The 23741-nt window shown below is 43.9% G+C and overlaps 1 protein-coding gene across 1 annotated transcript in view; it reads right to left on the bottom strand.

Moving 5' to 3' along the window:
• Positions 1–6203, bottom strand: part of LOC132822449 (monoglyceride lipase-like) — a 56285-nt gene extending 50082 nt beyond the window's left edge. Inside the window, exon 1 of the mRNA XM_060835826.1 lies at positions 6082–6203. Within this exon, the coding sequence (XP_060691809.1) occupies positions 6082–6203 (122 nt within the window). The remainder of the gene's footprint in view (positions 1–6081) is intronic.
• Positions 6204–23741: the final 17538 nt, after the last annotated feature.

The following is a 23741-nucleotide window of genomic DNA, read 5'->3' as shown; positions in this document are numbered from 1 at the left end:
ACTATCTACAACTTCACCGACCTTAGCGTCATCTGCAAATTTAATAACCCATCCATCTATGCCCTTATACAGGTCATTTATAAAAATGACAAACAGCAGTGGACCCGAAACAGATCCTTGTGGCACACTACTAGTAACTGAACTCCAGGATGAATATTTCCCATCAACCACCACCCTCAGTCTTCTTTCAGCTAGCCCATTTCTGATCCAAACCACTAAATCACCCTCAATCACATACCTCCGTGGGGAATCTTATCAAACACCTCACTGAAATCCATACATAACACATCAACCACTTTACCCTCATCCACCTGTTTGGTTGCCTTCTCAAAGAACTCAATAAGGTTTGTGAGTCATGAGCTACCCTTCACAAAACCATGACTATCCCTAATCAACTTATTCCGATCGAGATGATTATAAATCCTATCTCTTATAATTCTTTCCAATACATTACACACAACAGAAGTAAGGCTCACTGGTCTATAATTTCTAGGGTTGTCTCTACTCCCCTTCTTGAACAAGGGAACAACATTTGCTATCCTCCAGTCATCTAGCACTATTCTTGTAGACAATGATATAAAGATTAAAGCCAAAGGCGCGGCAATCTCCTCCCTGGCTACCCAGAGAATCCGAGGATAAATTCCATCTGGCCCAGGGGACTTATCTATTTTTACACTTTCCAGAATTGCTAACACCTCCTCCTGGTGAACCTCAATCCCATCTCGTCTAGTAGCCTGTATCCCGATACTCTCCTCACCCACATTGTCTTTTCCAGTGTGAATATGGACGGCAAGTATTTATTTAGTGCTTCCCTATCTCTTCTGACTCCACGCACAACTTCCCACTACTATCCTTGATTGGCCATGATCTTTCTCCAGTCATTCTTTTATTCCTGATATACCTATAGAAAGCCTTAGGGTTTTTCTTGACCCTATCTACCAATGACTTCTCATGTGCCCTCCTGGCTCTTCTTAGCTCTCTCTTTAGGTCTTTCCTGGCTAACTTGTAACTCTCAAGTACCCTCACTGAGCCATGACATCTCATTGTAACATAAGCTTTCTTCTTCTTCTTCTTGGCAAAATATTCAACTTCTCTTTAGTAATCCATGGCTCCCGTGCTTGACAACTTCCTCACTCCTGACAGGTACAAACTTATCAAGGAAACACAGTAGCTGTTCCTTGAATGGGCTCCACATTTCAATTGTGTCCATCCGCTGCAGATTCCTTCCCCATCCTAGGCATCCTAAATCTTGCCTAATTGCATCGTAATTGCCTTTCCCCCAACTGTAATGCTTCGGTCCAACTCATCTATGCTGACCAGATATCCCAACCCAATCTAGTCCCACCTGCCAGCACCCAGCCCATATCCCTCCAAACTCTTCCTATTCATATAACCATCCAAATGCCTTTTAAATGTTGCAGTTGTAACCAGCCTCCACCACATCCTCTGGCAGCTCATTCCATACACGTACCACCCTCTGTGTGAAAATGTTGCCCATGAGGTCTCTTTTATATCTTTCCCCTATCACCCTAAACCTATGCCCCTCTAGTTCTGGACTTCCCCGACCCCAGGGAAAAGACTTTGTCTGTTTATCCTATCCATGCCCCTCATAATTTTGTAAACCTCTATTAGGTCACCCCTTAGCCTCCGACGCTCCAGGGAAAATAGCCACAGCCTGTTCAGCCTCTCCCTGTAGCTCAGATCCACCAACCCTGGCAGCATCCTTGTAAATGTTTTCTGAACCCTTTCAAGTTTCACAACATCTTTCCGATAGGAAGGAGACCAGAATTGCACGCAATATTCCAACAGTGGCCTAACCAATGTCCTGTACAGTCGCAACATGGCCTCCCAATTCCTGTACTCAATACTCTGACCAATAAAGGAAAGCACACCAAACGCCTTCTTCACTATCCTATCTACCTGCGACTCCATTTTCAAGGTGCTATGAACCTGCACTCCAAGGTCTCTTTGTTCAACAACACACTCCCTAGGACCTTACCATTAAGTGTATAAGTCCTGCTAGGATTTGCTTTCCCAAATGCAGCACCTCGCATTTGTCTGAATTAAACTCCATCTGCCACTTCTCAGCTCATTGGCCCATCTGGTCCAGATCCTGCTATAGATTTTAACCCTCTTCGCTGTCCACTACACCTCCAATTTTGGTGTCATCTGCAAACTTACTAACTGTACCTCTTATGCTCGCATCCAGATCATTTAGGTAAATGACAAAACGTAGAGGGCCCAGCACCGATCCTTGTGGCACTCCACTGGTCACAGGCCTCCAGTCTGAAAAACAACCCTCTACCACCACCCTCTGTCTTCTACCCTTGAGCCAGTTCTGTATCCAAATGGCTAGTTCTCCCTGTATTCCATGAGATCTTATCTTGCTAACCAGTCTCCCATGGGGAACCTTGTCGAATGCCTTACTGAAGTCTACATAGATCACATCTACTGCTCTGCCCTCATCAATCCTCTTTGTTACTTCTTCAAAAAACTCAATCAAGTTTGTGAGACATGATTTCCCACACACAAAGCCATGTTGACTATCCCAAATCAGTCCTTGCCTTTCCAAATACATGTACATCCTGTCCCTCAGGATTCCCTACAACAATTTGCCCACCACCGAGGTCAGGCTCACCGGTCTAAAGTTCCCTGGCTTGTCTTTACCACCCTTCTTAAACAGTGGCACCACATTTGCCAACCTCCAGTCTTCTGGCACCTCACCTGTGACTATTGATGATACAAATATCTCAGCAAGAGACCCAGCAATCACTTCTCTAGCTTCCCACAGAGTTCTAGGGTACACCTGATAGGTCCTGGGGATTTATCCACCTTTAACCATTTGAAGACATCCAGCACTTCCTCCTCTGTAATCTGGACATTTTGCAAGATGTCACCATCTATTTCCCTACAGTCTATATCTTCCATATCCTTGTCCACAGAAAATATTGATGCAAAATATTCATTTAGTATCTGCCCCATTTTCTGTGGCTCCACACAAAGATCGCCTTTCTGATCTTTGAGGGGCCCTATTCTCTCCCTAGTTACCCTATCGTCCTTAATATATTTGTAAAAACCCTTTGGATTCTCCTTAATTCTACTTGCCAAAGCTGTCTCATGTCCCAGTTTCGCCCTCCTGATTTCCCTCTGAAGGATACTCGTACTTTCTTTATACTCTTCTAAGGATTCACTCGATCTATCCTGTCTATACCTGACATATGCTTCCTTCATTTTCTTAACCAAACCCTCAATTTCTTTAGCTGAAACTGTGTTGCTGGAAAAGCACAGCAGGTCAGACAGCATCCAAGGAGCAGGAGAGTTGATATTTCGGGCATGAGTCCTTCTTTAGGAATGACTCTCCTGTTCCTTGGATGCTGCCTGACCTGCTGTGCTTTTCCAGCAACACATTTTCAGCTCTGATCTCCAGCATCTGCAGTCCTCACTTTCTCCTCAATTTCTTCAGTCATCCAGCATTCCCTATACCTACCATCCTCCCCTTTCACCCTGACAGGAATATACTTTCTCTGGATTCTCGTTATCCCATTTCTGAAGGCTTCTCATTTTCCAGCCGTCCCTTTACCTGCGAACATCTGCCTCCAATCAGCTTTTGAAAGTTCTTGCCTAAGACTGTCAAAATTGGCCTTTCTCCAATTTAGAACTTCAACTTTTAGATCTGGTCTATCATTTTCCATCACTCCCCCACTGAAACCTCAATCACCTGCCCTGCCTTATTTCCCAAGAGTAGGTCAAGGTTTGCACCTTCTCTAGTAGGTACATCCACATACTGAATCAGAAAATTTTCTTCTTCACATTTAAGAAATTCCTCTCCATCTAAACCCTTAACACTATGGCATCCCAGTCGATGTTTGGAATGTTAAAATCCCCTACCATAACTCCTTACAAATTTGTTTCTCAATTTCCCTCTGTCTATGAGGGGGGTCTATAATACAATCCCAATAAGGTGATCATCCCTTTCTTATTTCTTAGTTCCAGCCAAATAACTTCCCTGGATGTATTTCCGGGAATATCCTCCCTCAGCGCAGCTGTAATGCCATCCCTTATCAAAAACATCACTCCCCCTCCTCTCTTGCCTCCCTTTCTATCCTTCCTGTAGCATTTGTATCCTGGAACATTAAGCTGCCAGTCCTGTCCATCCCTGAGCCACGTTTCTGTAATTGCTATGCTATCCCAGTCCCATGTTCCTAACCATGCCCTGAGTTCATCTGCCTTCTCTGTTAGGCCTCATGTATTGAAATAAGTGCAGTTTAATTTATCAGTCCTACCTTGTTCTCTGCTTTGCCCCTGCCTGCCCTGATTGTTTGACTCACCTGTGTTCTCAACTGTACCAGTCTCAGATTGAAATCTTTCCTCATGATCTCCCGGGGTCCCACCCCCAACCTTACTAGTTTATATCCTCCCGAACATCTCTAACAAATTTCCCTGCCAGTATATTAGTCCCCTTCCAATTTAGGTGCAATCCATCCTTCTTGTACAGGTCACTTCTACCCCAGAAGAGATTCCAATGATCCAAAAATGTGAATCCTTCTGCCATACACCAGCTCCTCAGCCATGCATTCATCTGCTCTATCCTCCTATTCCTGCCCTCACTAGCTCGTAGCACTGGGAATAATCCAGATATTACTACTCTTGAGGACCTCCTTTTTCAATTCCCGCCTAACTCTCATAATCTCCCTTCAGAATCTGATCCTTTTCCCTTCCTGTGTTGTTGGTTCCAATGTGTATAATGACCTGCTGCTGGCCCCTCTCCCCCTTGAGAACATTCTGCACCCTCTGAGACACCCTTGATCCTGGCACCAGGGAAGCAACACACCATTCTGATTTTTCCTGCTGGCCACAGAAACATCTGTCTGTACCTCAGACTAGAGAGTCCCCTAACACATTCGATCGCTTGGAACCCAACGCACCCCTCATTACATTAGAGCCAGTCTCAATACCAGAAGCTTGGCATTCCCCTGAGAATCCATCATCCCCTACATTTTCCAAAGCAGAATACTAGTTTGAAATGGGGATAGCCACAGAAGACTCCTGCACTAGCTGCCTACCTCTCTTACCTTTCCTGGAGTTAACCCATCAATGTGACTGTACCTGCGACCTTTCCCCCCTTCCTATAACTGCCACCCATCACATCCCCTTGCTCTTGTAAATTCCTCATTGCCTCTAACTGTCTCTCCAACCGATCCATTTGTCCCACCAATATTATTGGTACCACCAAGGACAAACCCTACTGGATCTCTCCCCTCTGCTTCCATGTTCCTCTCCAGCCCCAAGATGCCCTTAACCCTGGCACTCGACAAACCATTCCTGCTCACAGCTGCAGAGAACAGGATCTATCACCCTGATTATAGTCAGCGAAAACTGAAAGAACTGCAGATGCTATCAATCAGAAACCAATCAGAAATGTTCTGAGGAAGGGTCACTGAACTCAAAACATTAACTCTGATTTCTGTCCACAGATGCAGCCAGACCTGCTGTGCTTTTCCAGCAATTTCTGTTTTTGGCCCTAATTATAGTGTTCCCAACCCAAGACACATTCCTAACTCCTCTCCCCCACTTGAATGGCTCCCTGTAACACGGTGCTGTGGTTAGTTTGCTCACTGTCCCTGCAGTCCCTGCTCTCACCCGCACAGCTCAGCAGTTGCACAAACCCAGGCTTCTGAACACACCCTCCCCAGGGCTCCCTATACCTGCCTCATCTGTAGCCACATCCCCCGTCCTAATAACCCCACAGCCCTCAGTCTAGTCAATTTCTACTGAACAACCTGTACTAAACTTCCTCTCTCTCTCTCCCTGACATTATATCTCACAAGCCCTTCAATTGGCTGTGCCCTAAGGTTTTCAAAGGCATGATGGTGTGGTACTGCCATCACCTCTGGGCTAGTAGGTCTTGGTTCATAGCACCCCATGCCCTGATTGGTTAGAAGCATTTTTTTAAATGTATAATTCACTTTTTAAATAGTTGAGGGTGAAATTCACACAGGACATGACTGAGAGAAAGACTCATTTCACAACAGAGTGTCATTCAATGAGATGAAGATGACAGACACTGAGGTTGAATCTAACCTGGGCGCAGTTTGTGGTGACCAGTATCTGCAAAACAGGAATTTTCCGTCTGCGTTAACGAAGTGGTCCACATTTCGATACAGCAGACCTTGTGGAGTTTTCCGATTTTCAAATTCGCGCATTCTTGACTGGAAGCAGCAACAGCAGGAATTCATCTCCCAGGACTGTGTGTGTGTGTGTGTGAGAGGGAGAGGGAGTGACGGGGACGAGGTGGGATAGGGTGCTGGTCACTTTGAGGGATTGGGAAAACTTGAAGTTTGGGGTCATAGTAGTGACGGTCACAGCACTCTCTGGGGGAGGGACCCCATCTTTCCGCAGAGAGAAGGGATGGGGATCGGGAGTGGGGAGAGGAAGGGCGTTCCTAATGACCAGGACAGAACCCACCCCCGAGCTTAAATCAATACACCTAACGGCCCGTGAAACAATGACAGACCCCACCCTCGGGGGGTGTTGGAACCGCTTCATTCGGATCAAGATTCCTCTGCATTCAGTCAGTTCGCCCTTTGCTCTTGGTTTGTTGTTTCTGCAAGTCTTTTTTTCCTCTCTAAGGACCACACTTCCTCCTCAGTTGCAGGGTACCAGATCTATTGCATTACCATTATTTTTTTTCGCAGAATTGTTCTTTAATTTCTGACAGAAGATCTGGCAAGGCTTTTTTTTGGTGAGACTCAGCAGGTCTGGCAGCATCTGTGGAGAGAGAAAGCAGAGTTAATGTCTCTGGGATGCAGTGACCTATCTGATTCCAACTGAGGTTGTGAAGGTCACTGATTAACTCTGTACTGTTAACTCTTGTTTCTCTCTTCACAGATGCTGCCAGACCTGTTGAGTTTTTCCAGTAACTTCTGGCTTTGTTTCAGATTTCCACAGTATTTTACCTTTATTGTAGATATTTTTAATCATCACAGTTCCAGGATGTTATTATGTCTGTGTCAGAAGTCACAGGACACCAGGTTATAGTCCAACAGATTTATTCGAAATCACAAGCTTTCATCAGGTGAAGTGGAGGAAAGTGAGCAGGCACAGAATTTATAGGCAGAGGGATAATTCCAGGTAATTAAGTGTTTGTCTCTAGCCTCATCTTATTTTTGATTTTTTTGTAGTTATCTCAGTTAATCGGATTATAGGTCATCCCTTCACTTGCTATTCAGCTGTTGACACTCTACTCACACTGTCTCTCACTTTTGATCACCTTTAGAGATTTCTTATTCAGCCTGTCAACACACCACTCACACCATTTGTGCTATCTTTTGACACTCTTATACGTGGAATTATCTTGCAATGAGCTCTCCGCCAATAAATTCTGTGCCTGTGAACTTCCCTCCACTTCACCCGATGAAGGAACAGAGCTTCGAAAACTTGTGATTTCAAATAAACCTGTTGAACTATAACCTGGTGTTGTGTGAATTCTGACCTTGCCCACCCCAGTCCAACACTGGCTCCTCCACGTCATTTTGTCTGTGGGGAGGCAATGGCCTACTGGTATTATTGCTAGACTGCTAATCCCAAAACTCAGCTCATGTTCTGAGGACCTGCATTTGAATCCTGCTGTGGCAGGCATTGGAATTTGAATTCAATAAAATCGATCTAGAATTAAGAATCGAATGATGCCCGTGAAGTCATGATCAATTGCCGGGAAAAGCTCATCTGGTTCACTAATGACCTTCAGGGAAGAAAATCTACCACCCTCACCCAGTCTGGCCTACATGTGACTCCAGACCCAAGCAATGTGGTTGACTCTCAATGCCCTCTGAAACAGTCTAGTAAGCCACTCAGTTCAAGGGCAGCTCGGGGTGGGCAATAAATGCTGGTCAGCCAGAGGCACCCATGACCCACAAATGAACCAAATAAAAAAGATGCCATGCCTTTGGAGCAGATAGGACTTGGACCCAGGTCTTCCCTGGCTCAGAGTTAGGGACACCGCAAGAGCCCTCTTCTCTGTTATTGTGTGGGATAAGTGGGCATTTTTCTGTCATGTTTACATCATGCCTGTAAAGACCTTAGGATACAATCAACAAAGGACTTCCGAAGATTCATAATGATGAAAACACTACAATCAATTTGCACCCAGCAAGCTCACTCTAACTGCATTGTGATAAAGAGTGGATCATTTCAGCTGGTTGTCTCTGAGTCATAGGCTCTGGCTTGAAGTCCCAGCCCAGGACTTAAGCACCAAACTGAAGGCTGACAGTGCAGTGCAGTGCAGTGCCAGGGGAGTGCTGCACTGTCGGAGGTGCTGACGTTAAATCGAGGTCCTAGCTGATTGCCGCAATTGGATGCAAACAATCCCATGGCACAATTTTGAATTACAGCAGAAGTGCAATCCCTGGTGATCTGGACAATATTCATCCCTCAGCTGAAAATGTGTTGCTGGTTAAAGCACAGCAGGTTAGGCAGCATCCAAGGAACAGGAAATTCGACGTTTCGGGCCAGAGCCCTTCATCAGGAATGGCTCTGGCCCGAAACGTCGAATTTCCTGTTCCTTGGATGCTGTCTAACCTGCTGTGCTTTAACCAGCAACACATTTTCAGCTCTGATCTCCAGCATCTGCAGACCTCACTTTTTACTCGAATATTCATCCCTCAACCAAGATTACAAGGAAATCTGTTCTGAAGAAGGGTCACTCTAACTGAAACATTAACTCTGAATTCTCTCCACAGATGCTGCCAGACCTGCTGAGTTTTTCCAGCAATTTCTATTTTGGTCACAAGGAAAAGCTTAACAAGAGAAAATAAAAACTTTTAAGCTGTTAATCCACTTTCCAGTCTGCCTTAGAACCCTGGATAATAAGTAAAGATGAGAAATAGAGACCTTTGAAATGTGAATGCAAGGATTCATGTCATATACAGACTGTTATGCAAATGAAATTGCAAGAGCAAAGTTATCTCTAAAAAGTGACACGCAGGAAGTAAATGTCAGAATTCTGGCCATGTGATCAGAACTGGAAATCTGCCACAATCTCTGCTTAAGGTCAATGGGGAAGGCAGCCACAAAGAGGGGTCGCCCTGGGCAAAGTTGGATGGTACATTTTGCGGAGTGGAAGCAGGTAAGGGGCAGAGGGAAGCTGTGAGGATGGCAGGCGAGTGTTGATGTATCAGATCTCCCGGCTGGAGGATTCACAATTAGCAGAAGCAGTCATTTCTTGACATCAGATTATGTGGTTCTGGTCACACTGCTGCCTGTGCAAAACCTGCTGCATTCAACGTTTACAACAATCTCACAAGACGACATTTCACTGTCTCCAGTGCTCTGAGGCTTTCAGTCATCAGGAGGAAGTGTTAGATAAATGTGGTTTCTTTAATGTATGTTGGAGATGGGGTTAGAATACAGGAGCTGTATAAGGTTTTAGTCAGACCGTATTGGAATTTAAGGGAATCAATGGCCTAATGGTATTATCTCTGGGCTGTTAATTCAGAGACCCAGGTAATGCCCTGGGGAGTGGAGATTAGAGTGGTGCTGGAAAAGCACAGCAGGTCAGGCAGCATCCGAGGAGCAGGAAAATCGATGTTTCAGGCAAAGGATCAGGAATGACAAAGGGCTTTTGCCCGAAACGTTGATTTTCCTGCTCCTCAGATGCTTCCTGACCTGCTGTGCTTTTCCAGCACCACTCTAATCTACACTCTGATTTCCAGCATCTGCAGTCCTCACTTTCGCCTAATGCTCTGGGGACCTGAGTTCAAATCCTGTCATGGCAGATGGTGGCGTTGGAATGCTTTAAAAGTCTGGAATTAAGCATCTAATAATGACCATGAGTTGATTGTTGGAAAAAAAACCATCTGGATCACTTGTGTCCTTTAAGGAAGGAAACTGCCATCCTTACCCAGTCTGGCCTACATGTGACTCCAGAACAGATAGCAATGTGGTTGACTCTTAATTGCCCTCTGAGAGAGGCAATGATGCCCTCATCCCATGAATGAATAATGAAAACAATTGTGAGCAGTTTTAAACTCCATATCCAAGTCTTATGTTGGTCTTGGAGGATGTCCAGAGGAGGGTCACAATACTGAACCTCAGGATGAAGAGCTTGTTGCATGAGAAACCGTTGAAGACTCTGGGTCTCCACTTGATAGAGTTTGAAAGGGTCTGCTTGAAACTCACAGGATGCTGAGAGACCTGGACAGAGTGGATGTGGAGAGACCCAAGGGCACAGCCTCAGTGTGAGGGGATGACCCGTTAGATTTGAGAGGAGGAGGAATTTCTTTAGCCAGAGGGTGGTGTCTCCATGGAACTCATTGCAATAGAGGGCTGTGGAGGCCAAGTCATTGAGTGTATTTAATATAGGGATAAGTAGGTTCCTCTGCTGCAAATGTGTTGCTGGTCAAAGCACAGCAGGCCAGGCAGCATCTCAGGAATAGAGAATTCGACGTTTCGAGCATAAGCCCTTCATTAAGGGCTTATGCTCGAAACGTCGAATTCTCTATTCCTGAGATGCTGCCTGGCCTGCTGTGCTTTGACCAGCAACACATTTGCAGCTGTGATCTCCAGCATCTGCAGACCTCATTTTTTACTATAAGTAGGTTCCTGATTAGTAAGAGGATCCTGGGTTATGAAGAGAACACAGTAGAATAGGGTTGAGAACCATGATCAAATGGTGAAGAGACTTGATGGGCCGAATGGTATAATTCTGCCCCTATATGTTATGATAAAGGGATAAATATCCATAGAAGTCTGAGGAGAAACCCCCTACATCCCTACCCACCCTTCTTCTTCCAAAGAGTCCTGTGGAATTTTTATGTTCACCTGAGAACGAGACAGCGATTTCCCTGATGATTTGGGACTTTATTAAGATAGCATAGATTAAAGCAAGTACTCCTTTGTTCAACCCCACCCCCTCAGTGTGGCAAAGTAAATCCAGACTGTGTGACCACAGGAGCCAAGGCAAATACTGCGGCAGAGGGCAATGAGATGTTATCTATCTGATGCTAAAGGGGATTGACAAAGTAAGTGTAGAGAGGATGTTTCCTTATCTGAGGTAATGTAGAATAAGAGGTGGCAGATGAAAACAGAGATGAGGAGGAAATACTTCTCTCAAAGAGTTGCGAATCTGTGGAATTCAGTCTCCCAGAATGTGGTGAATGCTGGGACATCGAGTAAATGTAAGGAGTAAATTAAATTTAATCCCAGTGAGTAATTGGTTGAAGGGTTATGGAGAGCGAGCAGGAAAGTGGAGTTGAGGTCGAGATGACATCTGCCAGGATCATAAATGGTGGAGCAGGCTTGAGGGGCAGAATGGCCTACTCCTGCTCTTAGTTCCACTGCAATCAGCTGTGTCCCTACCCCCACGACTGCCTTGTAAACATGGAGGGAAGAGGCTGAACAGAAAGCACTAGGCCCATTTCCTCCCTCTAAAGGACATAGAAGTGTACAGCACAGTACAGGCCCTTCGTCCCTCGACAGACCTTTTATCCTAGTCTAAGATTAGACTAACTCTTCATTGCACTATCATCCATGTGTCTATCCCAAGAGTCGCTTAAATGTCCCTAATGTATCTGATTCTACGACCACCACTGGCAGTGCATTCCACACACCCACCTCTCTCTGTGAAAAGAACTGAAGTTTTGAGACAATTGAAATATTTGGGCAGAGTCAAAAAAAGACAGCAAAATAATTTTCTTTTACATCAATGTTTAAAATATCAAAAGAAACACTTAATTTCTTAAAGTGTGCAAAATTAGGACAAGATACTGTAAACCACAGAATCACAGAGTTGTTATGATGTGGAAGGAGGTGATTTGGCCCATCACACCTGTGCTGGTCCTGTCACTCTGTCTTCTCCCCCATATCTCTACACACCATTTCTATCCAAGTAGCCATCCAAAGCCCCTCGTGAATGTTTCAATTGAACCCGACCCCACCACATTTCCAGGTAGTGCGTTCCATACTTTGGCTCCTCACTGTGTGAACAAGATTCTCGCACATCACCCTTGCTCTTTTTTTAACAGATTATTTTAAACCTATGATTTCTCTCTGTTGTTCATTTTATAAATGCGAACAGTTTCTCCCTCTCTGCTCTACCCAGACCACTTGTCATTTTGAAAACCTTAATCAAATCACCTCTCCGCCATTTTCAATGTTTTGCCTTAGTCCCTTTTCTGGCCAGTGAAGAGTTCATTCTTTATTTTACTGTATATGTTCCAAATTGCTAGGCGTGGGGGATTGAAATGACTAATTTTTTAATTCCTAAATTTACAGATATGACTGGACATTATTAACTCATTGTGCCTCTCACCAGAGCCACAGTGGATTTTGTTTCTTGCGTTTTAAACATGTTTCAAAAACCACCTATATACTGAAACCATAGTTAGGAGGCCCAGCAGAATCAAGAACATACCTATGGAGATCAAATTTGGACTCAAGGCTTTGTCCTTCAGATACCTGTGCTTGACTAGTCAGGCTGGCTTCCACCTTCTGAGACAAAGTGTTTGCAAATGGAAATGTGAAAGTTAGACTTGAACTGACTGTGACCACTTGTGTCGACAATATAAAAGCACGATTTAAAACCAATAAGACATAATTATTTCTGAAATTAGGATTGCTGAAATAACTTGACAAACTTTGCAATTTCGAACACCCAAAGGGAAATTTTCCTGAAGTTTGAAGGGGACAAACAAATCTAAAAGTTGAAGTTTTAGCTTAAAACACAAGTGGAGGTTCTAATCTGTCAAGATCGTTTGGGAAGAAATAACTTGATAACTAACAAAATCTGTCTCCCACTCTATTTTGATTTAGTCCCTACCTTCTCCTTCACTTTTTCACATAAACATTGCTCACTCTGAACTTTATTTGTCACTGTTTCATTGGCCACATGGTGGTGGAACATTAATAGGGTTACTTTGACTTGGTATTTTCACTCTGTCTTGCACCTACATACACACACACATAGATGCTGGAGATTATAAGCACTATTGCTGTATGGCAGCAACGTAGGGGGAAAACAAAGAAAAAATATATATAAAACTAGGGGTTAAAATAAAACAAAATCTGTCAGCCCAACACCACTGTTGATACTTTCTGTAAAGTAAACTCATGAGTATTTTTGCCATTATTGAACTTAGGATAATTTTAAAAGAAGGAAAAGTCAACCATAAACTAACTTGATACTTTTGAGAATTGATTTTTAAGAAAGAACAAAGAAGCAGAATTTGGTCATGTCAGGAACTACACCATAATAAAAATAAAATACTGCAGATGCTGGAAATCTGAAATAAATGCAGAGAGAAAAGCCAAACTGGACTCAAAATATTAATTGTTTCTCTCTTCACAGGTGCTCCCAGACCTGTTGAGTTTCTCCAGCATTCTCTGTGCTTGTACCTAACAGTAATGTTTGATTTCTGTTTTAGAATTATTACAAAAGTATATTTTTTAGCTGGACAATAGGTTTTCTCCAGAACTTCTGAATCTGATAGAATGGTAATGAATGAGATTGCCAGTTAAGAATTAGATTGCAAGAAGTCAATAGGAATATTTCATTCTCAAATTGGGATCCCTTTAAAACATTTTGTTATTTCCTGTGTAGCATGAGATCTGATGTAACTGTTGTTAGAACAGTTACTTACAAAACATAATGAATCTCTGATAGGGCAGCACGGTCACTCAGTGGTTAGCACTGCTGCCTCACAACACCAGGGTCCCAGGCTCAACTCCAGCCTCAGGTGACTGACTGTGTGGAGTTTGCATGGATTTCCTCTGGGTGCTCCGGTTTCATCTCACAGTCTAAAGATGTGCAGGTCAGGGTGAATTGGCCATGCTAAATTGCCCATAGTGTTAGGTGCATTAGTCAGAGGGAAATGGGTCTGTGTGGGTTACTCTTCAGAGGGTAGGTGTGGACTGGTTGGGCCAAAGGGCCTGTTTCCATGCTGTAGGGAATCTAATCTAATCATCATAAACTAAAGGAAGGTGAGAATAAGTGACACAGAGGCTGCAATTGTTACATAAACTGACATCAAAAAATTACCAGGCACCATATGTACCCCATTATCAATTAACTGTTTAGGAATATAAAAGATCTTTTTCCAAACAAAAACTAATCATCAGGTGATGGCGGGAGGGGTATGATTGTTATCCCATATCATGAGTAGGAAAGTGAGGACTGCAGGTGCTGGAGATCAGAGTCGAGAGTGTGGTGCTGGAAAAGCACAGCAGGTCAGGCAGCATCCGAGGAGCAGGAAAATCGATGTTTCAGGCAAAGGATCAGGAATGACAAAGGGCTTTTGCCCGAAACGTTGATTTTCCTGCTCCTCAGATGCTTCCTGACCTGCTGTGCTTTTCCAGCACCACTCTAATCTACACTCTGATTTCCAGCATCTGCAGTCCTCACTTTCGCCTAATGCTCTGGGGACCTGAGTTCAAATCCTGTCATGGCAGATGGTGGCGTTGGAATGCTTTAAAAGTCTGGAATTAAGCATCTAATAATGACCATGAGTTGATTGTTGGAAAAAAAACCATCTGGATCACTTGTGTCCTTTAAGGAAGGAAACTGCCATCCTTACCCAGTCTGGCCTACATGTGACTCCAGAACAGATAGCAATGTGGTTGACTCTTAATTGCCCTCTGAGAGAGGCAATGATGCCCTCATCCCATGAATGAATAATGAAAACAATTGTGAGCAGTTTTAAACTCCATATCCAAGTCTTATGTTGGTCTTGGAGGATGTCCAGAGGAGGGTCACAATACTGAACCTCAGGATGAAGAGCTTGTTGCATGAGAAACCGTTGAAGACTCTGGGTCTCCACTTGATAGAGTTTGAAAGGGTCTGCTTGAAACTCACAGGATGCTGAGAGACCTGGACAGAGTGGATGTGGAGAGACCCAAGGGCACAGCCTCAGTGTGAGGGGATGACCCGTTAGATTTGAGAGGAGGAGGAATTTCTTTAGCCAGAGGGTGGTGTCTCCATGGAACTCATTGCAATAGAGGGCTGTGGAGGCCAAGTCATTGAGTGTATTTAATATAGGGATAAGTAGGTTCCTCTGCTGCAAATGTGTTGCTGGTCAAAGCACAGCAGGCCAGGCAGCATCTCAGGAATAGAGAATTCGACGTTTCGAGCATAAGCCCTTCATTAAGGGCTTATGCTCGAAACGTCGAATTCTCTATTCCTGAGATGCTGCCTGGCCTGCTGTGCTTTGACCAGCAACACATTTGCAGCTGTGATCTCCAGCATCTGCAGACCTCATTTTTTACTATAAGTAGGTTCCTGATTAGTAAGAGGATCCTGGGTTATGAAGAGAACACAGTAGAATAGGGTTGAGAACCATGATCAAATGGTGAAGAGACTTGATGGGCCGAATGGTATAATTCTGCCCCTATATGTTATGATAAAGGGATAAATATCCATAGAAGTCTGAGGAGAAACCCCCTACATCCCTACCCACCCTTCTTCTTCCAAAGAGTCCTGTGGAATTTTTATGTTCACCTGAGAACGAGACAGCGATTTCCCTGATGATTTGGGACTTTATTAAGATAGCATAGATTAAAGCAAGTACTCCTTTGTTCAACCCCACCCCCTCAGTGTGGCAAAGTAAATCCAGACTGTGTGACCACAGGAGCCAAGGCAAATACTGCGGCAGAGGGCAATGAGATGTTATCTATCTGATGCTAAAGGGGATTGACAAAGTAAGTGTAGAGAGGATGTTTCCTTATCTGAGGTAATGTAGAATAAGAGGTGGCAGATGAAAACAGAGATGAGGAGGAAATACTTCTCTCAAAGAGTTGCGAATCTGTGGAATTCAGTCTCCCAGAATGTGGTGAATGCTGGGACATCGAGTAAATGTAAGGAGTAAATTAAATTTAATCCCAGTGAGTAATTGGTTGAAGGGTTATGGAGAGCGAGCAGGAAAGTGGAGTTGAGGTCGAGATGACATCTGCCAGGATCATAAATGGTGGAGCAGGCTTGAGGGGCAGAATGGCCTACTCCTGCTCTTAGTTCCACTGCAATCAGCTGTGTCCCTACCCCCACGACTGCCTTGTAAACATGGAGGGAAGAGGCTGAACAGAAAGCACTAGGCCCATTTCCTCCCTCTAAAGGACATAGAAGTGTACAGCACAGTACAGGCCCTTCGTCCCTCGACAGACCTTTTATCCTAGTCTAAGATTAGACTAACTCTTCATTGCACTATCATCCATGTGTCTATCCCAAGAGTCGCTTAAATGTCCCTAATGTATCTGATTCTACGACCACCACTGGCAGTGCATTCCACACACCCACCTCTCTCTGTGAAAAGAACTGAAGTTTTGAGACAATTGAAATATTTGGGCAGAGTCAAAAAAAGACAGCAAAATAATTTTCTTTTACATCAATGTTTAAAATATCAAAAGAAACACTTAATTTCTTAAAGTGTGCAAAATTAGGACAAGATACTGTAAACCACAGAATCACAGAGTTGTTATGATGTGGAAGGAGGTGATTTGGCCCATCACACCTGTGCTGGTCCTGTCACTCTGTCTTCTCCCCCATATCTCTACACACCATTTCTATCCAAGTAGCCATCCAAAGCCCCTCGTGAATGTTTCAATTGAACCCGACCCCACCACATTTCCAGGTAGTGCGTTCCATACTTTGGCTCCTCACTGTGTGAACAAGATTCTCGCACATCACCCTTGCTCTTTTTTTAACAGATTATTTTAAACCTATGATTTCTCTCTGTTGTTCATTTTATAAATGCGAACAGTTTCTCCCTCTCTGCTCTACCCAGACCACTTGTCATTTTGAAAACCTTAATCAAATCACCTCTCCGCCATTTTCAATGTTTTGCCTTAGTCCCTTTTCTGGCCAGTGAAGAGTTCATTCTTTATTTTACTGTATATGTTCCAAATTGCTAGGCGTGGGGGATTGAAATGACTAATTTTTTAATTCCTAAATTTACAGATATGACTGGACATTATTAACTCATTGTGCCTCTCACCAGAGCCACAGTGGATTTTGTTTCTTGCGTTTTAAACATGTTTCAAAAACCACCTATATACTGAAACCATAGTTAGGAGGCCCAGCAGAATCAAGAACATACCTATGGAGATCAAATTTGGACTCAAGGCTTTGTCCTTCAGATACCTGTGCTTGACTAGTCAGGCTGGCTTCCACCTTCTGAGACAAAGTGTTTGCAAATGGAAATGTGAAAGTTAGACTTGAACTGACTGTGACCACTTGTGTCGACAATATAAAAGCACGATTTAAAACCAATAAGACATAATTATTTCTGAAATTAGGATTGCTGAAATAACTTGACAAACTTTGCAATTTCGAACACCCAAAGGGAAATTTTCCTGAAGTTTGAAGGGGACAAACAAATCTAAAAGTTGAAGTTTTAGCTTAAAACACAAGTGGAGGTTCTAATCTGTCAAGATCGTTTGGGAAGAAATAACTTGATAACTAACAAAATCTGTCTCCCACTCTATTTTGATTTAGTCCCTACCTTCTCCTTCACTTTTTCACATAAACATTGCTCACTCTGAACTTTATTTGTCACTGTTTCATTGGCCACATGGTGGTGGAACATTAATAGGGTTACTTTGACTTGGTATTTTCACTCTGTCTTGCACCTACATACACACACACATAGATGCTGGAGATTATAAGCACTATTGCTGTATGGCAGCAACGTAGGGGGAAAACAAAGAAAAAATATATATAAAACTAGGGGTTAAAATAAAACAAAATCTGTCAGCCCAACACCACTGTTGATACTTTCTGTAAAGTAAACTCATGAGTATTTTTGCCATTATTGAACTTAGGATAATTTTAAAAGAAGGAAAAGTCAACCATAAACTAACTTGATACTTTTGAGAATTGATTTTTAAGAAAGAACAAAGAAGCAGAATTTGGTCATGTCAGGAACTACACCATAATAAAAATAAAATACTGCAGATGCTGGAAATCTGAAATAAATGCAGAGAGAAAAGCCAAACTGGACTCAAAATATTAATTGTTTCTCTCTTCACAGGTGCTCCCAGACCTGTTGAGTTTCTCCAGCATTCTCTGTGCTTGTACCTAACAGTAATGTTTGATTTCTGTTTTAGAATTATTACAAAAGTATATTTTTTAGCTGGACAATAGGTTTTCTCCAGAACTTCTGAATCTGATAGAATGGTAATGAATGAGATTGCCAGTTAAGAATTAGATTGCAAGAAGTCAATAGGAATATTTCATTCTCAAATTGGGATCCCTTTAAAACATTTTGTTATTTCCTGTGTAGCATGAGATCTGATGTAACTGTTGTTAGAACAGTTACTTACAAAACATAATGAATCTCTGATAGGGCAGCACGGTCACTCAGTGGTTAGCACTGCTGCCTCACAACACCAGGGTCCCAGGCTCAACTCCAGCCTCAGGTGACTGACTGTGTGGAGTTTGCATGGATTTCCTCTGGGTGCTCCGGTTTCATCTCACAGTCTAAAGATGTGCAGGTCAGGGTGAATTGGCCATGCTAAATTGCCCATAGTGTTAGGTGCATTAGTCAGAGGGAAATGGGTCTGTGTGGGTTACTCTTCAGAGGGTAGGTGTGGACTGGTTGGGCCAAAGGGCCTGTTTCCATGCTGTAGGGAATCTAATCTAATCATCATAAACTAAAGGAAGGTGAGAATAAGTGACACAGAGGCTGCAATTGTTACATAAACTGACATCAAAAAATTACCAGGCACCATATGTACCCCATTATCAATTAACTGTTTAGGAATATAAAAGATCTTTTTCCAAACAAAAACTAATCATCAGGTGATGGCGGGAGGGGTATGATTGTTATCCCATATCATGAGTAGGAAAGTGAGGACTGCAGGTGCTGGAGATCAGAGTCGAGAGTGTGGTGCTGGAAAAGCACAGCAGGTCAGGCAGCATCCGAGGCGCAGGAGAATCAATGTTTTGAGCAAAGCCCCTTCATCAGGAATGAGGCCTCAGGGAAATGTCAATTCCCCTCCTCCTCAGATGCTCCTGACCTGCTGTGCTTTTCCAGCACCACACTCTCGACTCTGATGTCATGAGTAGTTATCTTGAGCTCATTGGTTAGAAGGAGTCAGTCTAGTGATTGACATAGCATGGATTGCTCGCTCCAATTCTAAGGTGGATCAACAAATGCTCAGAGTCAGAGGGCAGCCCAATCCTCATGAGTGAACTGTCTTCTTTCAATGGAGGATGGACCAGAATAGATGGAAGGAGGACCCAAGAAAGGGTTCCCTAACAATGCATCCAGACAGCACGATGTTTAATGAGGTCAACACATTCTATGACAACTGTCTGCTCATCCTTCAGTGTGGCCTTCCAAGATCCACGCACAGCAGTGATTTCAGAAACTGGAAGTCAATGCTAGGAAAGGAATTGGCACACGGATCTGCGTGTGCAGACCCTTGGAGCAGCTCCATATCTACACAACCGTGCAGCACCGAGGGAATGTTGTTGTTAGGTGCAGCAAACCCGTTGGTGCTTTCTGTTAACCTGGGCCCAAAAGACAAAGTCAGTTGAGGAACTTTGCATACTTTTATGAAATCTGTATCTTTGTGACAAGTCTGGCAACAATGGGACTTGGTTTCCAGTGCCCAGTGAGGTGTTACACTATCATCGCGTGCAGGTGGAGAGGGGCTACCATACTGTGCCCTGGAAGTCTTCCCACTTCCGTGTTGGTTGGGGCCACTACCCTCCTCTTTTAAAGCCAGTGGCAATAACTTCTGCTTCATTGAGATCTCTTTGTGCAATTTGCAAGGGCCGAAGACACAGTGGACGTTGCATGTGAATTGCATTTGAATCCCAAATACTTTGAGGTTCAATGCATTTTGCTTTGATTTATTGTTGTCACATGCACCTAAGTACAGTGAAAAGTTTTGTTTTGTGAGCACTACAGGCCGATCATAACATACAAGGACATACAGATGATAGGGTGTTTTGACAGAACAAGGCATACAAAGCTGTGGCTGCACAATCAGGATCAACATTAGGTTAGAAATGAGAGACACCCATTCACCAGTCTAATGACATGGGGAAGAAGCTGTTCTTGAATAAATTGGTATGTGTATTTAAGCTTCTGCGTCTTCACATCCTTGATTATATGATTGTGATTGACGTGTGATGATGGATGACTTTGCCCCGTCAATGTCTTCCTATTGGAAAGTTTCAAATGTACATCCACTATTTAATGAAAGAGGGAGAGAGAGAAAATGGTGAAGTATAGATCTTGTTAGCTTGTTTTTAGTCATAGGAAAATACTAGAACTTATTCTCAAGATGTGATTACTGGACATTTAGAAATGAATTGTCCAATTGGGCATGGCAATGTGGATTTCACAGAATTGTCACAGTGGCAGAAGGAGGCCATTTGGCCCATCATATCTACACTGGGGAAATCATGTTTGACAAACCCATTAGAGGATGTGTTGGGCAGAGTAGATGAGGGAGATCTAGTGGATGTGGTGTACTTGGACTTTCAGAAGTTTTTTTTGTTAAAGATCGACACTGAGGCCACTAAATAAATTAAAGTGCATGGGATTTGGGATAACATACTGGTAGGGATAATGTACTGCTGTGAATACTATACTGGGATTGAACATTGGTTAACAGATAGAAAACAGTTAGGATCAACCATCTTCAGCTACTTCATTAAAGACCTCTCAGAAGTGGGAATGTTCACTGATGATAGCACCATATTCAGTACCATTCACGACTCCTCAGGTACTGAGGCAATCCACGTTCAAATGCAACAAGAGCTGGACAATATCCAGGCTTTGGGCTGACAACCACACAAATACTAGGCAATGTCTGTCACCAATAAGAGACAAGCTAATCACCACCCTTGACATTCAATGATGTTACCATCATTGAATCTTCCACTATTGACATCCTTAGAGTTACCATTGACCAGAAACTCAACCGGATGCAATATAAACACAGTGGCTACAAGAGCGGTCAGAGGTTAGGAATACCATGAGTAACTCACCTCCTGACACTTCAATCCCAGGGCATCAATGTGGACTTCAACAGTTTCCTCATTTCCCCTTCCCCCACCTCACCCCAGTTCCAAACTTCCAGCTCAGCACTGTCCCCATGACTTGTCCTATTTGCCTATTTTCTTTTCCATCGATCCACTCCACCCTCCTCTCTGACCTATCACCTTCATCCCACCCCATCCACCCATTGTAGTCTTTCCTACCTTCCCCCACCCTCCTCCCTGACCTATCACCTTCAACGCCACCCCCATTCACCTATTGTACTCTATGTTACTTTCTCCCCACCCCCACCCTCCTCTCATTTATCTCTCCACCCTTCAGGCTCTGTGCCTGTATTCTTGATGAAGGGCTTTTGCCTGAAACGTTGATTTTGCTGCTCCTCGGATGCTGCCTGAACTGCTGTGCTTTTCCAGCACCACTAATCCAGAATCTGGTTTCCAGCATCTGCAGTCATTGTTTTCACCTTCCCCAAAGTTTGTCCACCATCTACAAGTCAGGCATGCGGTGGAATAGTCCCCACTTGCCTAGTTGGGTGCAGCTCCAACAAAACTCCAGATGCTCGACCCCTTACAGGACAAAGCAACTGCTTGATTGACATCGCATCCACAAGTATCCACTCTCTCCACCAGCGGCACTCTGTAGCAGCTGTATCTACAAGATCCACTGCAGAAATTCACCAAAGGTCCTTAAATAGCACATTCCAAACCTATGGCCACTTCTATCTCGGACATGGGCAGCAGATACATTGGAGCCACTCACCATTCTGACATGGAAATATATTGCCGTTCCTTCAGTGTTGCTGGGTCAAAGTCCTGGGATTCCCTCCCTGAGGGCATTGTGGGTCTACCCACAGCACAGGGACTGCAGCGGTTCAAGAAGGCAGCTCACCTTCACCTTCTCAAGGGGCAACTAGGGACGGGTAATAAATTGTAGCCAAACACCAACACCGATATCCCATGCGTAAAGAAAGTGAGTGGAGAAGCTGTTTATCACAGTGACCCAGGGATGAGGAACTTCAGTGATGAGGATTGAGTGAAGAAGTTGGGACTATTCTCCTTCGAGAGAAGAAGGCTGGGAGGAGATTGGTGGGGGTTTCCAAAATTGTGTTGGACAGAGAGGAAGAAACTGTTCCCAATCATAAAAGGAACCTCAACAAGGGGCATAGATTTAAAGTGATGTGCAACCAAAGCAAGGGTGATGTGAGAAACAAACATTTCTACACAGTCAGTACACAGAGTCTGGAATATACTGCCTGGGAATGTGGCGGAGGCAGGTTCCATTGAAAGACCCAAGAGGGGCAGTGGATGTAATTCGGATAGAGATCGTGCATAGGCATATGGGGAGAAAGTGGGAGAATGGCACTGGATGATGGAGTTGTTGCAGGCATTGATTATAACAAATTCATGAATATCCTCCAAGAGGCAGACACAACGAATTTAGAGACTGTGACAATCGCAGGTCAGCTCCAAAAGCTGGTATAGTTGCCAGGTCCAAACCTGCCCAAACAGGAGCCCCACAGATACCGACCCAGGTACCAGTTCGTTCTGACACACACACACACACACACACACACACACACAAAACAAACCCACACACACACAAAACAAACACACACACAAACACACGCACACAAACACACACACACACACAAATACACGCACACAAACACACACACACACAAACACACACACATGCAAACACACACACACAAACACACACACACGCAAACACACACACACATACACACACAAACACACACACAAACACACGCACACAAACACACAAACACACCCACACAAACACACCCACACAAACACACACACACATACACACGCACACAAACGCACACACAAACACACAAACACACCCACACAAAAACACACGCACATACATACACACACAAACACAAACACACACACACAAACACACACACACAAACACAAACACAAACACACACACAAACACACACACAAACACAAACACAAACACACACACAGACACAAACACACACACAAACACAAACACACACACACAAACACACACACACACAAACACACACACAAACACAAACACACACACAAACACACACACACAAACACAAACACACACACACAAACACACACACACACACACAAACACAAACACACACACACAAACACACACACACAAACACAAACACACACACACACACACACACACAACAAAAGGAAACATTTCAGAGACAATTCCAAAATCTCCACAAACGGTCTTCCATCCTCACATCGACACATGGGTCCCAGTGCCCAATCAGGTGAGGTGGTACCAAGACCAACCAGCAAACAAGAGCAGCCACTGAGGGAGGCTGGCAGGTGGTGGGCTAGCAGCTCTGAGTCACCAATCCAGCCAATACCACCAACTTGGCTCCATTCAGGCTCCTGTGCCAACTGTGGACCCACTCCCCAAACACTGAGATCTCACGGAATACCAGCCATAGGAAAAAAAAATCATTGCTCTATGACTATGCGAAACTGGTACAATTACAACATTTCAAAGGCATTTGGATGGGTATTATGAATAGGAAGGGTTTAAAGGGATATGGGCTGGGATGTCTGTTATTGTCTGGTTGGTCCAAAGGGTCAGTTTCCATGATGTATGAATCTATGAGCTCCAAATTCTCCTTATTCTCTGAGTGAAGTTTCTTCTGAATTCCCAATCTCTTGGTGCCTATTTGATCTCAGCGGCCTCACACTGGCATGCAGCGAATAT

Source organism: Hemiscyllium ocellatum, chromosome 14, assembly GCF_020745735.1.
Source record: "Hemiscyllium ocellatum isolate sHemOce1 chromosome 14, sHemOce1.pat.X.cur, whole genome shotgun sequence".
In the NCBI taxonomy this organism is placed as follows: Eukaryota; Metazoa; Chordata; class Chondrichthyes; order Orectolobiformes; family Hemiscylliidae; genus Hemiscyllium; species Hemiscyllium ocellatum.
The sequence above is the reverse complement of the archived record's forward strand: the minus strand, read 5'-3'. Positions and strand labels throughout refer to the sequence as shown.